Source organism: Vicugna pacos, chromosome 13 (genome assembly GCF_048564905.1).
Source record: "Vicugna pacos chromosome 13, VicPac4, whole genome shotgun sequence".
In the NCBI taxonomy this organism is placed as follows: Eukaryota; Metazoa; Chordata; class Mammalia; order Artiodactyla; family Camelidae; genus Vicugna; species Vicugna pacos.
The window spans coordinates 10434696-10450107 of NC_132999.1; the positions used below are offsets into that span (position 1 = coordinate 10434696).

General features: G+C 40.0%; 1 protein-coding gene across 3 annotated transcripts in view; it reads right to left on the reverse strand.

The window, feature by feature from the left end:
• Positions 1-1204: 1204 nt before the first annotated feature.
• The window catches only part of GIPC2 (GIPC PDZ domain containing family member 2), an 80661-nt gene continuing 66453 nt past the window's right edge, over positions 1205-15412 (reverse strand). Inside the window, exons 6-7 of one of the 3 annotated variants that reach the window (XR_012079009.1) lie at positions 6606-6809; positions 1208-1394 (exon numbers count right to left, since the gene is read on the reverse strand). Coding sequence is in view for 2 of the 3 variants with exons in the window: in XM_006205954.4 (XP_006206016.2) it covers positions 6664-6809 (146 nt within the window). In the remaining variant the exon portion in view is untranslated. Of the gene's footprint in view, positions 1395-6585; positions 6810-15412 lie in introns of those variants that run through there. The other 2 variants (XM_072974144.1, XM_006205954.4) reach the window with 2 other exon arrangements.

The following is a 15412-nucleotide window of genomic DNA, read 5'->3' on the forward strand; positions in this document are numbered from 1 at the left end:
TCACGGGTCTTGGGTGCTCAGGCACCACCAGTTACTGTGGGTCTCACTCCCTGTGTGCCACTAGGAGAGATAAGGGGTCTTTTGAAGACTCTCGTTCCTGTTGGTCTAAACACTCCATCTAGCTGTAATGTGCCTGCAAGGAGACAAGGGACCACCTTCCTCTGAGCCTTTAAAGACATCTCTCTCCCTCTCTCTGCCCTTCCTCCACATACACACACACACACACACACAAGCACACGCACGCGCAAGCGCGTGCACACACACTTTAGCCTTCTTACTTCAGAATTGGCCTCCAGTCTACACCTGGGCAAGTCCTTTATCTTGCCTCCTTCCTCCTCGTTCTTTCTCAGTAGACTCTGGGCTTCTTAGTAGAAGCTGAATCATCCAAAAAGTAGTGCCCCTTCCCCCGGGGACAGAAAGGAGCTGAAAACCAAAGAACCACTCCAAAGAAGCAAAAAGTGAGGCACTGACATTTTCATTTTAAAGAAAGCTGAACACTTACGTCCTGCGGTAGATATTTTTAGGGCGCTCTCATTACGGGGCAGCACAGAGCCTGTTGGAGCAGCCACAGGAGAAATGACGTGAGGGTGCAACAGGTGACAGGGAAACTGAAGAAGTGGATGTACTTGGGAGGCATTTTTGGAAATACAATGAAAAGGACTTGCTGTGAATTAGACGCAGCAGGTTAAAGAGCAGTAATGTGAAATAATGATGCCATTTCCTGTCAAAGAAAGGTGAGGAAAATGGGACTTTTAAGAAAAATTTAACATTTCATCCTTAGACATGTTAAGGTTTTGACACACCAACTAGAGATGTCAAGAGAGCAGTTGTGGGGGGCTGGTGTATAGCTCATGGTAAAGTGTGTGCTTAGCATGCATGACATCCTGGGTTCAATCCCCAGCACCTCTGTTTAAATAAACAAACAAACTTAATTACCTCCCCCCAACCCCCAAAGAAGGGAGCAATTGAATATCTGAGTATAGAGCTCAGAACAGAGGCCCAAACTGGTGATAGAGATTTGGTGGCTGAAACTATAAAGATGTTTAAAGCACAGGAAAGGATGAGTCACCCAAGAAGAGCGGACCTGAGGGGCAGGCACCCAGGTCCGAGGCCTGAGGAACACCAGGGATGGAGCTTAGGCAGAGAAGAAAGAGCCAGGCACAGCAGGAGTGGTGAAGAGGGCAGGACGTTGCAGGAAGGTGGCCACATTGTCCCCATTAGCCCATTACCCTAAAGCAGCCCACCGATCTTCCTCCATCCCTTAAATCTGCAAGATATTATTTCCTCATTTTTTCCCAGTGCCACTGCAGAAGAGGAAGTTTCCTTCTCGTTGTATAGGGAAGAAAGTCTTCGGTTTATTTCATTTTTACAGTTGTTTCCTTTTCACAGGAAAGCTGTTAAAATAAAATTAAGACAAATCAAATTATTTTTACAACCTATCTGAACAAGCGGGTAGAAATTCTAACTTCCAGGAAAACTGCTTTTCCAAAGCTAATTCATCGGAGCTATAATTTTTTAAATCATAAACATTATTTCCCACATATTTTTAGATGACACGTAAGATAATGAAGCACGAATCACGTTCTGCTCACTCCCCTCTGCAGGAAGGGACCTTGCTAAGAGAAAAATCTATACAAGGAGAATTCAAGTTGCATTTTTACAAGCTTAGCTTTTCCATAATCAGTTGCTCCCACTGAGAAGTCAATCTTCTTATCACACATGTCAATTCCATTCTCCTAAAAGCAAAAGTGATCTTTAGAAGCCATTGTTTCAGAGGATCCTTACCTACAAAACTATAAGAGGATAAAAACCTAATAAGGGCTTACTCATATCAACGGTAAGCATCAAACACCGCATGCAAACTGAGGCGAAATCATCACAGGGGTTAACCCATCGTTTGCCACTTCGGGAGTCTGTTTCTCTAAGACAACAAATTCTTTTAGCAATACCAAGTTACACTTAGAAAATCACCCATTTAACGAAATTAAAAGAAATCCTACTCTCATATGTGGCTTTTTCCCATACTACGTCACATGCACGTCCGCACTTATCTAACTGTATGAGAGAGCTCTTTCATGTCTCTGTTTACCGTGATAGATCCTGAGTGCTAGAAGTCATATCTACTGCTCCGCCCCTGCGCTCCGCCGGGAGCTCCTGCGAGCAAGCAGGAAAAGGTCCGTGATTCACTTCCACTAGAATCACCGAGAGGAGGGGTCAAAATGCAGACTCCTGGGCCCCGCCTCCAAATATATGGAATTAGCTCATTTGTAAGGATTTCTAACAGCTCTGATGGGGCCTTCGAACTTTATCAAGGAGATACTGAATCCAAAAGGCATAACTACCTAAGACCTCCAGGGTGATATTTCTTCTACTTACTCACACAGTTGTTTGGAAATTACTGCCACAAAATCAGTTGAATAAAGGAGAAAGTGTCACCCTGGATAAACCTCAGGATAACAGAAACAGCTTATGACTATTCTGTCTCACAGTATTGTGGTCATGTGTATCTCATGTGTTTTTACTGAGTCGAAGCAAATAATTTGGGGATTTTCAAACTAAGAGACCTTAGAGGTTATACCTTGCTACAAAATACGTTGTGAAAAAAATATACCAAAGACACGTTAAAAACATAAAGGCCTGAACAATCACATGTATCACTCCCATCATTTATTTATACAAAACTAGAAGTCTGACATTTAAAACCCCAAATCTTTATTGTTTTCAGGATAAAAAACATTCATCACTTTTTTCATGAAAAGGTTTTTATTTGAGGAGTTATATTTTACATATAAGAAATATTATAAAGTTATTAAAGCTTTACAAATAATTTACCTTTTGATCAATACATGAAAAGTTATACATCTGTAAGCAGAAATACAGTAAATACTACATTTTTAAATAATAAAATATAATTTATAATTTCACATATTAATGGATTTCCAACATTCAATCTCACAAAACATTTCAAAGTATATGCTATAATTTTTATAAAAGAGAAAATACTTTCTTTTCAAAACAGCGTTTTACCTGTATGTTGTCAATACTATACTACATACATGACACAAACAGTTCGAAATATAGAATGTTTACTAAAAACTGTCCTACAGAAATTTTTCTAATTTCTCCTTTTTGTTCCTAACGCTTGAAAATATTCATGGCTGAACTTCAGTCTTATAGAGAGGTAATGTCTCCAGTTGAAATAAAGACATTCTCCTCAGCTTCTGCTTGCCCTCCTAGCAGACAATAACCACGAGTCATTTCTCAGAACTAGGTTTTCAGGTAACAGGTAGGGACAGGCTGTACCATTTGTACACTTCACAATCTTAGAAACATTGTATATCCAGGACATGTGTAAGCACTTGGAATTACTCTGATACCACTTTCGATCTGCATCAAGAACATAATAAATGTGCATTTTACACAGAGCACTGGTACTTGGGACTGTGAGCTGAATAGCATCTCCCTCTTTATTCACTCATTGCAAGGGTAATTCAACTGTCCTTTTAACCTATCACTTCCGCCAGAGTAATAGGGTGCTGTTGGTCCCGTATATTTTTACACGTACCGCAGAGTGGAAGGGTAAGCATCTGACCACTCTTCTACGTCTTTGGCGGATACCGGCACTCTGTTTAGAAGAACCATTATTTTGAAAACTCCATTTGCAGATAGAATTCATTTTGCTGCTATGCTAGGGAGGCAGTGATAACTGAAAGAACCCAGGAAGGTGCTCTCTACACTTGCTGGAGGCCAGGCAATAACATGGACCCAGGCAAAATGTGCTTTACTTGGAAAATATCTATTCATTAAATTTATGGGGGAAAATATTGCAAATTAAACATCCTTTGGAAAAGTTTAATTACCTCTATTTAGCTAATTATCTGTCACATTATAATACAGGATACAGCAGCCCCAAACAGAGGTTAACTAATGACAGCCTTTATAATTGAATTCTTAAAGGGTTTCACATGGTATAATTACATAACTATATTTTTGAAACATCATAGAAACCAAAAACGCACCCATCAGTAATCATCTGAATGTCAGACTTGATCAGAGCCAAGCTACGTACAAGCCCCCATTGAACCCAACTTTTAATCATCCTTTGCGTTCTCTCCAGAAAAAAAAAAACAGAGTGTGCTCTTGGTGGCCACTGAAAGATGCTGCTCTGCATGAAAGGGAATCGAGAAGAAAATAATCAAAAGAAGAAAAAAAGGAATAAAGCAATCATCCTGCACTGGGGGAAAAAAAATTCTTACAGAACAAGAGAAAACAATACAGGCCTTCTGAAAATGTTTAGTGGTGCCAATGAAATGGCACTTTTTTTTTTAATGACTTCATCTCCTTGTACCAGCAGAAGGTAGCCTCCCCTTGCCAACTGTGACGACTAAAAAGAAACCCTGTTCCTTTTGTGCCCTGAGAGTTTTACCAAAAGGCACAAAGTTCACAGAGAGATGTATTTTCAGGTAAGAGAACCAAATGACGTAAAGAAACTGACCTAGTTATCAGTTTAGCAACAGAGGTGAGAGAAAAAGATATTTCAAGGAAAAACTTATCGATATTAAAGCACCTGTGCCCAGCTGACACCCTTAATGATAACTGCCCACTTAATGCTCACAAACAAGTTACAACTGCAGCTGTACATGGCCATCCAAACCTTACGCACCAAAATTCTAGAAGGATCATGGTGAGCACAACCACTTGGTCAATATGAGGTTCCACAAATCACAGGGAATCTGCACCCAGTGTCACTCTTCGTGCCCAAAAGGGAAGAAGAATCGACAGCCAGTAATAATAAACAATGACTCATCACTTCAACTCTAACATCTGGTGCCAAGAAATTTATTTTTTGTTTAAATGTTTCTGTGAGCCTTCTAAGTCATCCAATAGCTTTCCCATCAATAAGAACATCGGCTCTTTTTTTGTACATCCTTCTACGAGAAGCGGATTAAGAAGCAGTAGGTATTTGGGGACCTTCAAAAAAAAAGAATTAACAAGTAGCAACTATAAACAAAAAGGTCCTACAGGATAGCACGGGGAACTATAATTAATACCTTGTAATAACCTACAATGGAAAAGAATATGTGTGTGTGTCTGTGTGTGTGTGTGTGTGCACGCGACTGAATCACTATGCTGTACACCAGAAATTAACACAACATTGTAAATCAACTAGACATCATTTCTTCTTTAAAGTAGCAATAAATTACTACCACCTGGGCTGGATCCTATTTCCAAACGATGGGCAAGGGCAATAAGACAATCCACATTCTATAAACCGTTCTCGTTACATATTAATGACTAAAACAATTTCTGTGCAGGTTTCAGGTTAATGGGACAAAGAATATCAGCTTCATGGCATTAAATCTATGTGAAAAGGGAGTGAAAGGCAGTAAAAGTGAAGTTGCACCAGGAAACAAGAGAGTTATCTGAGCATTAGCCCAGCATGAAAAGGGACCGGCTTCTGATTTCCTGGAACACAGCCCGCACAGGTTATGATTTCTGATTACCAGGGCAGCAGGCAGCATTTTCCAGCTAACACTTTAGAAGAATGCTTGGTCACACCATGCTCTGCCTTCTTAAATGATCTATGTTGAAACCATTCATTTCCATCTCTCTTACATCAGTAAAATGTCAAGTAAGACTGATAAGACGGGCATTTACCCTCAATTTTCTCAATAATGTAAGGTTTTAGAGAGAGTGCATTAGAACTCTGAAATAATAGGCTAATATATTTTCTCAATTTTCCCTTCCCCTTTCATTTCCCCTAGGGGGCCTCTATTTCTGATAGTATCTCCTCTAAAGTTTAGGGGGCCTAAAAGCATTGCTCTTTAACCCCAAAAATAAAAAAGTTCTCAAACATAGTTATTTTCTGAGTAAATATCTTTCAAAAGAAAACTTCTACAAAGACAATAAACCTTCCCTGCACTGCTTATAAAGGGTAACATAACAGTGGGTATGGGTGGAAAGGAAATAATGCTGTAAGAACTGCTAAAAAAAAAAAAATCAAATAGAAATGGTTTCTACCTTTTCTGCCTCTTTTTCACCTTCTTCTCCACTTGCAAATGCATACACAACACAATAGATTTCAGCAAGTTTAAGAAGCAAGAAAGCAATTACAAAGATGCAAATAATAAAATTCAATCAATCCTTGTTTTACAAAAAGAGACAGCCGGACATCAGGAGGCTGTCGGAATCTTCCTCCCCTTATTCAGTAGATTTTTTTTTAATGTTTCTAGACCTCTAGTCAGCATAATTCACATTTCATGTCCTGAACATATCCTGTTCAAACTCATAGTAGAACAAAATGAAGATGTTATAAGGGAAATTATATACTCTAGTCCTAGTTTTCACTGCATTGAGATTATATGTGGAAAACAAAACATGGCTGTCAATGGGGAAAAAAATCATCTATCTAGAAATACTCCAGAAAAACAACTTTGAAAAAGCTCTCGAATGAATGTTAAAATTGATCACATTTTAGGTAATTTATTTCAAGCATACTACATATGCATTAAAAAGTGCCCAGAAATCAAAATTATATTTCAAAGAATATATTCTATACACATAATATCAAACCGGAGTCCATAACAGTGTCTAAAAGATCTTACTTTTATTTTTTAAAGCAACAGTGGTTCATTCCTCCAGAGACAACTGTTCACATCATGGTCATTCTCGTTTGGCATCACCAATGACGCCCCACACATCAAAGACAAATTCATCCGGGAACGCAAAGTCTCCAAGAGTCTCATCAAGCGCCACAGCGAACTCATCCGGATTACCTTTGTCCTTTCCAGCTTCAAACATTGTGGTGGCTATCAAAAAGAATTTTTTTTAAATTAATGATACATGAAACAGCATCAGAGGGCTGATTAAAAAATGGCACTATATTTCTAGTACAAATTAAAACAATAAGATACTCTGCATCAATCACGTATCAGCGCAGGAAAAAAAAATTTTTTTTAATCAACCTGTCCGCTGCACCCAGGTCTGCAGCTACTACCCCCGCCCTCTCCTCCATCGTGGAGCCCCTTAGTTGGGAACTTCTGGTGTTCCCGTGTATAGAACAAGGGCTCCTGAAAGGAAATCTGCTAGCTAACCCCAACAGAAGATTCAGAGCACATCCCTTCCCCACCTCCCCACAGGCACTGGCTCTCTCTGCGCTCCTTGCCAGACCCCCACCCCCAACCACAAAAAAAAGACAAAGGGTAACAGTTTGCAATGGGACCATCAAGCTAGGGAAAAGGAGGAGAAGATAGCTGTCTACTCATGGAATCAAAGTAACTTTTTTTGAGCCTCTTTCCAGTTCAGGATAGAAAGTGAAGGCGGTGCCCTTGCTCTGTTTTTCTAATAAGTTGCCTGAACCCCAGATTTTATGCCTGGGGATCCAGCATCTTCAGGATTCCCATGGGACCTGCCCCACCTAGCTGGGATCCCATCAGGCTCACTGGTTTTTTTTCTCAGCCCCCTATAAGCACCAGCTGCCAAGAAGAGGCAGTGTGGATGTGATTCAGGACTTGGGTTCCCAGATAAAAGGGAACCATCAAAGCGCAGCCTCTCTTTTCCTTTCAGGTTCACGTTGAACAAATCAAAAGTTGTATGATTTCTCTGAATGAGCCGAGAGGTCTGGTCTTTCAGCTAAAATTCACTAGGGCTCCTGAGAGTATTTATTCTTCATCTCAAACAGCTCAGTCCTAACACAGGTAGGCGAGGGGAAGGGAGGAGATACGGTCCATAGAAGGAAAGGCACCTCAATCAGAGGAAAGGTGGGGTGTGGATGGGGCGACCTGGGGCAGGGATCAAAGCCCTAGTTAAGGTGAAGAGGGCTTCCATGTGACTGGATAGCCTGGTGCAGGGAGCAGAGTCCAGGTGCGGTGGGGAGGGGAAAGGGGCAAGGAGGACAGCAGCCCGCTGATGAGAGGCTGGTCGCACACATGGAGACGGATCACATAAGAGTATATATATTGAGTCATGGGAACCACATTTTTTCACTGTCAGAGAAAGGTAAATAAGAGAAGGGAGAAAGGTAGAATAAAGACTGCAGAATTAGAAATGTAGAGATCAGTGAAATATTTTTTTTCAAAAGATTAAAAACTGTAAAGGTAAAGACATGAACACACACATTCCTCAGTCCACTATGGGGGCCTGGGAGCAGCGACACCCCAACAGCAAAGAGCATACAAAACACCCAGATCTTGTTTTTCTTTTTAACAGAGATACCAGGGATTGCACCCAGGATCTCATGCATGCTAAGCACGCACTCTACAATTGAGCTATAACCTCCCCGAAGATCTTGGTTCTTAAATATCATTCTCCACTAAAAAAAAATCAGATTTCCTCAAAGAAACGGCTGATTCCAGGTCTGGAGCAGGCATAGTACAAAATGAACCAAGAATATCTTCTGCCAGAAAGTTAAGAAAGTATCTAAAAAAAAACGGGAACATTGTGAAAAAGACACAGAAATCAGAGTGTAAGAACTCCCACTGACCACATGAGGGACAATTTGAGCATCAAAATAAGTGGTAAGGGTAATAGATTATAATTCCATTGAACGAAACAAGAAACTATGAATCCATAATGAAATGAGAGGCTGATTGACAAAGAGGTGAATGGATGGAATATTTGGTTGGTTGATTCATGGGAAATGGGATATTTACATAGCTTCAGAATCTCCCTCCACCAAATGCTTATTACAGAGAGAACAACCTTACGGTGAAGAAGCTTAGCAAACACCACCTTAAACGAGTCATCAGCATAATTGAATCTCTTCTCTTCGGCATCACCCCCCTGTCTCCCACCTTGCCCCAGGCTTCAGCCATGGCCCAACAGGTTCTCCATTCACCACCAACACAGAAGCAAACACTTCAAAAGGGAGAGGTCCTCAACTGCAGCTGGACCCTCTGCTCCAGCCCAAGGGCCCAGTCAAGTTTATTAAAATTTTCACGTATACATTTTTAACTATATGCCAAGGCTGGCCGGGATACAGTAAAGCAAACACTCAAATACACCGTTTGACTTTGTAGATACGGCTTCTGAAAAACAATTTGGCAGCAAGTATCAATCTTTAAAAATGTTCGCATCTTTTGACCTACTAATATTTTCACTTCTGGGAATCTATACTGCTTTTTTTCTGGTTTTATTATGATATAACTGATATAAATCACCACATAAGTTAAAGGAATGCAGCATGATGATTTGACTGAAGTACATCATGAAGTGATTACCACAATAAGTTTAGTTAACATCCATCATCTCCGAGAGATACCAAAAATAGATATTTTCCCTTGTAATAAGAACTCAGGATTTACTCTCTTAACAACTTTCAAATATATCACACAGCAGGGTTAACTATAGTCACCATGCTATGCCTTGCACCCCTGGTACTCATTTATCTTAGAACTGGAAGTTTGTATCTTTTGACCACCCTAACCAGCTCCCTCTCCTCCACCCCCAACCTCTGGTAACCACAGATCTGTTCTTTTTTTCTAAGAGTTTGGTTTTGGGTTGGGTCCCCCCCACCTCACCTGCTTTGTTTTGTTTTTAGATTCCACATGTAAGTGAGATTTCACAGTATTTGTCTCTCTCTGACTTATTTCACTTAGCATAATGCCCTCAAGTCTCATCCATGTTGTCACAAATGGCAAGATTTCCTCCTTTTGTGGCTGAAGAATATCCCATTGTATGTATATCTCAACTTCTTTGTTCATTCACCTGCCCATAGGCACTTAGGTTATTTCCACTTCTTGGCTATTGTGAATAATGCTGCTACAAACAAAGGGGTGCAGATACCTCTTCAATATAATGTCTTCATTTCCTTCACATTTAAGGGAATCTATACTTTTTTTCAAAAAACCTTAGAAACAGAAAAGAATTTAGCATAAAATTTTTATAGAAAAACCTAAGGAGGGTGTAGCTCAGTAGTACATAGTGTGTGCTTGGCACGCATGAGGTCCTGGGTTCAATCCCCTACTTTATGAAAAAAAAAAAAAGAAATTTTTTTTAAAAACCTAAGAGGCAGGGTTTTTTTAATAAGCTGTAGGACCATTAAGCTACCTCTAGTATGATGAAATATAGTGGATAAAATATTTGATAAAATATTTCAAAATAATTTTAAACCATACTTACGACGAACTTTGCAATAACTTGGGGAAATCTGTTTCTATATTTACTGAAAAAATAGTACATAAATTTTATATTACAATCACAACTGTTTTTACAAAAATCTCTACACAGGACGGGTAAAGGGAGAAGTGTATGTTAACACAATTATAATAAAATATTTACGGCAGAATTTAGGTGCAAGGTATAGAAGTGCTCACTAAGAAGCCTTTCAACTGTGCTGCATGTTTGAAAATCATAATAAAATATTAGGGAGAGGAATCTCTACACAGACAATGGAAGAAAACGTAAAACATAGTAGATACATTCAAGTTGGAGAGAAAGTTTTTGGGGTTTTTTAGGTTTTTTTGGTTTGGGGGGGAGATTTTGTTTTGTTTTGTTTTTTGTTTTTTACCTCGGGCTTGTTTAATGCAGTAAAACTATGCTTGAATTATAAACTCTGTAAGCTCATGGGTAACAGCTATATTTTGGAAATTATTTCCTAAGCCATTAAGAAACACTAGGGAAACAGTGTGGAGATTCCTCAAGGGACTGGGAATGGACTTGCCATGTGACCCAGGAATCCCACTCCTGGGCTTGTACCCAGAAGGAAATCTACTTCAGGATGACACCTGCACCCCAGTGTTCATAGCAGCACTGTTTACAATAGCCAAAACATGGAGACAGCCTGGATGTCCATCGACAGGTGACTGGATAAAGAAGATATGGTATATCTGTACAATGGAATACTACTCAGCCATAAAAACCGACAACATAATGCCATTTGCAGCAACATGGATGCTCCTGGAGAGTGTCGTTCTGGGTGGAGTGGGCCAGAGAGAGAAAGAAAAATACCATATGAGATCGCTCATATGTGGAATCTAAAAAACAAAAACAAACAAACAAACAAAAACAAAGCATAAATACGGGACAGAGATAGACTCATGGACAGAGAGTGCAGACTTGTGGTTACCGGTGGGGGGTAGACTGGGATTTCAAAATTGTAGAATAGATGAACAAGATTGCACTGTATAGCACAGGGAAATAAACACAAAATGTTATGATAAATCACAGAGAAAAAAATGCGACAATGAGTGTGTATATGTCCATGAATGACTGAAGAATTGTGCTGAACACTGGAATTTGACACAACACTGTAAAATGATTATGAATCAATAAAAAATGTAAAAAAAAAAAAAAAGAAACACTCTAGGGGAGAGGGTATAGCTCAGCAGCAGAGCGTGCGCTTAGCATACACCAGGTCCCGGGTTCAATCCCCAGTACCATCATTAAAAAATTAAATAAAATAAAATAAAATAAGCAAAACCTAATTACCTTCCCCAACAAATTTTAAAATGTGCAAAAAAAATTTTATAAAATCAAGAAACACTCTAATGTCTTCAGCTCTTTGAACAGTCATAGTATTATAGTCAAGAAAGGAGGAAAGCTGCCCTCGGAGCGCGTTTCCCCAGTGAGAGGAGAAACCAAGTGCTCAGGAAACAGGACTTCACTGATAGTCCCCACATACCTGGAGGCTGTGTGTCCCCCTCGCCTTAGGCGGTCTTGCTTGGAGATCTTAGCCCCAGCCCCATCTGAACCACGCCTCGCTGCAGAGAAGTCCCAAACCTTTGCTTCCATCCCTGAATTCTCTCACAAGTTCCAGGAAGAGGGGACAAGTCTTCTAGCTTGTGTTCTGTTAGCATCTCAACCAGCATGTCCAGGAACCAAACACCACGTTCCCTTTTGAAGAAATTGCTACTCCTTCGCCCACTGTCACCACTGCCATTAGTGATGCGATCACTCTCCCTGTTCCTTTCTCTTCCTGCCTGGGTACCAAATGCTGCCTCCCCTTGATTCTACCTTTGCAATCTCTCTAATCCACTCCTTTTCATTTCCTCCTCACTGCCCCCATGTTGTTTCCTTCATCTCCAAGTCTAGTCAGCAAACTCTCCCCCAAAGGCACATGGGGTTTCTCTTCCTAAAGCCCAGCTCTGATCCTATTGGGTAGTGAGACAAGAGGACCAGGAAGCTCCCTTCCATTCTCTGAGACTGCCTGTGTCATTCCCATATGTGAAAATACTCCCTGGGTCACCAGTGCATCTCTTAAAAACTCTAAACCCTAGTCTGGCATTCTGATTCGAAGTACCCCTGGTGCCCAGATGGCTGTACTTCTCTGCACTAACACTGTGCCCTCATAAATCTAACCACTCACAACGCCATCTTTCCTCCTTCCTACCTTTGCCCAGGATAACTTCCTCCTAATCACCAGCTCCACCATCTAAATCTCCCTCCGTCCAGGCTCCTTCCTCCATGAAACCCTGTGCCCCCAAGCGGAAGCGGTACCTCCACTCCCCAGAGCCTCCTGCCAGTGCTCTCCACACTTGAATGTGCGAACAATCGCCTGGGATCTTGGTAAATGCAGATTCTGGCTCAGCAGCCCTGCAGCAAGGTCTGAGAGTCTGCGTTTCCAACAGCCCCCAGGCAACGCTAGCCCCGGACCACACTGTGAGGAATAAGGTCTCACGGTGCCTGTTCAACATTGCTCTGCATTGTCATTACTTCCATCTACATGTTTTCTCTATTAGAGAATAAATTCCCAACATGGTTTGAACAGCTTACTCAGTCCCTTACGCCCAGGGGACCCAGCTGAGTGTCTGACGTGTAACGAATGCTGGTACATGGATTGGTACAGGAAGTCTCTGTAATCACTTAAATACTTTCTGCCCCCGCACAGTTCGCACGCACTCAGAGTGAAGCCCAGGACTCTGAATCTGTAGCCAGGATGGGAAAGAGGAGTAGCCACAACTTAAAATGCTTGAAAAGTAGGCCTCAAGTTCAGAATTTTGCTTAGTCTACAATTCTAAATATTTCTCACGGGGCCTACAGACAGCATTTATTGAGACAGTTACCTACAGACTATACTGACATATGGGTGATATACAATCTCACTGAGGAAGAAATAAGATACACATAGATTAAAAAATACAAGAAAACCTACAGGCTATTCAAAAGCGGAAATTAAATGCTCTTAAATGCTAGAGGGAACAATGACAGGGACCAGACGTTCACTGATGGACACTGAGTCAACCAATCTCTCATTCACACACACAAACACACACACACACACGCATTTGGCTAAAAGAAACGACTTGGTACACAGTGTTCTGGCCCCTCGGCAAGGTCAGCAGCATTGTCTAGAGCGCTGAGCCCAGGAAAAGTGCATCCTGGACCTGCCTACCCTGGCATGCACCCTCTGCTCTGGGTTCCTTAGTCACCAGATGAGAAAAAGGGTGGCATACGTCACCCATACGATGATCTCACAGTCCAAACTGTATAATTTCACTCATGCTCTTGCGCTGACACAGCAGAAAATTGAGGAAAAACTCCCACACCAAATGCAGTCCCAGAGCTGGTCAGACCTCCCACACGTTCGACCACTGTCACTAGTGATAACTGTCAGTGACCCTTGCTAAGGATGATGACAGCCATACCTGTTATTCATGACGTGACAAACTTTATACATGTTATTTAATTTAATGCCTTGGCAACTCAATAAGGCTGTTTCTGTCAAACCCCTTTTACAAAGATATGGAAAGTAAGGTTCATAGTTTCATAATTTGCCCGAGGGCTAAAGCTTCAAAAATGACCTTAGGACTCAGCCTTCCTGTGAATTCACTATTTTTGAGTCTCTCAACAGACATTCACCAAGTATTTACTCTGGGAGAGGTGCTGTGGTAGGAGGTGGGATTAAAAACTGAGTAAGTTATCTGCCTTCAAGGAACCTCTGGTCTTGTAGAAGCAACAAAAATACCAAGTTAAGCAGCTTCACACTTGTGCTGAAAATGCTGTATGTAGCACACTGCTCTCCATACATCTTCTCAAAGCCAGGAATTTGCTTATATTATTTTAAAAGAAATTAAGAAAGGAACATGCTCCGAACATGTTAGGAATTTTTGCTAATGCAAATAAACTGGTATAATTATATTCTTTTTGATAAAAAATTGAGTCTGATTTAAGAGAAAAGGAAAAGAAACTTTAGCAAATGAGATACTTTTTAGAAAGTTTTATTATATTAATATAATGATAGCTACTAAAATACTTTTAATCTGTTAACTATAATAGATCTGCAATATGCTGCAATAATATTTAGCGCCTGAATACAACCTGGCAAAACAAAATTCTGCTGAAAGAGAATTGTTGCACTTACATATTGTTATATAGCAGCTAAGTGCTGACCTCTAGTGGCTATATTGAGAATATCTTTATATCATTACCCACTACTGAACAACTTCTACATCGTTATAAAGACAAACTTATTTTGCTCAATCTATATTTTCCACTAAGTTTTTAAATACTTAAACATAAGTTTTAGATATAAGATGCTACTATAAGTGAAAAATCTTGGTATGAAAGTCCCAGAATTGGATCTCAGCCTTTAACTTGTTAGCTGACTTCAGACAAGTTACCAAACTTCTCTGAATCTGTTCTCAAATCTATTAAATAGCAAATAATACGATTTAGATAAAGATTAGTTACCACCATTGCTAATTTAACCGTTAAATCTGTAACTGTATCTCTTTCTATGTAAGGTCTTCAGCACTTACTCTCCTTAAGACTTTTTCATAAATATCAACCCATTTCAAGCAACTCACACGAGTCAAACATCAAAAAATACAGCCAATGTAGAATTTTTTTTAATGCAAATCTACTTCCAAAACTTCATTGGCTTTACATGATAAGGATGACTTTCTATGGCATTGATTGTTTTGAATCCACTGAAAAAAGAAAACCACCCTAGGAAGAAATGTAATTATCTCTAAATAACACTGTCATATACTTTTAAAAGAGCTATAAATGATTTTATAGGAAAAAATTACTCAGAAGCTATCATTCAAACTTCCTTTCCACACATTTCTGGATCTCTTTATAAAGAAGAAATCCTAAAATTCTGAAATTTCTAGTATAATCTCCAAACTCATAAATTGGTATCATCAAAAAATATTGTAGTTTTATATACAATTTACACAATTGCCTTAAATATTCATTAAGAAGCTTATCTGACACAGCCTTTCATTAAGTTAGGTCAATTCCACATAAGGTCTTATTGGAGTTGAAGTCTTCCAGAAACCACTTTCCCCCATGGATAACATTCCAAGGCAAGCCACGTTGGCTGGCTGTGGGTTGTCTGTGGACTAGTTCATGACTGTACACCCAAACAAATCACCATCACCTCCAAAGCTCCTTCTGCATAAACTCATTGGAATTGTTTTCCATTTTCAAACAGTAAATACATCTCAAAGCTTTTTTTGATGATAGTGTT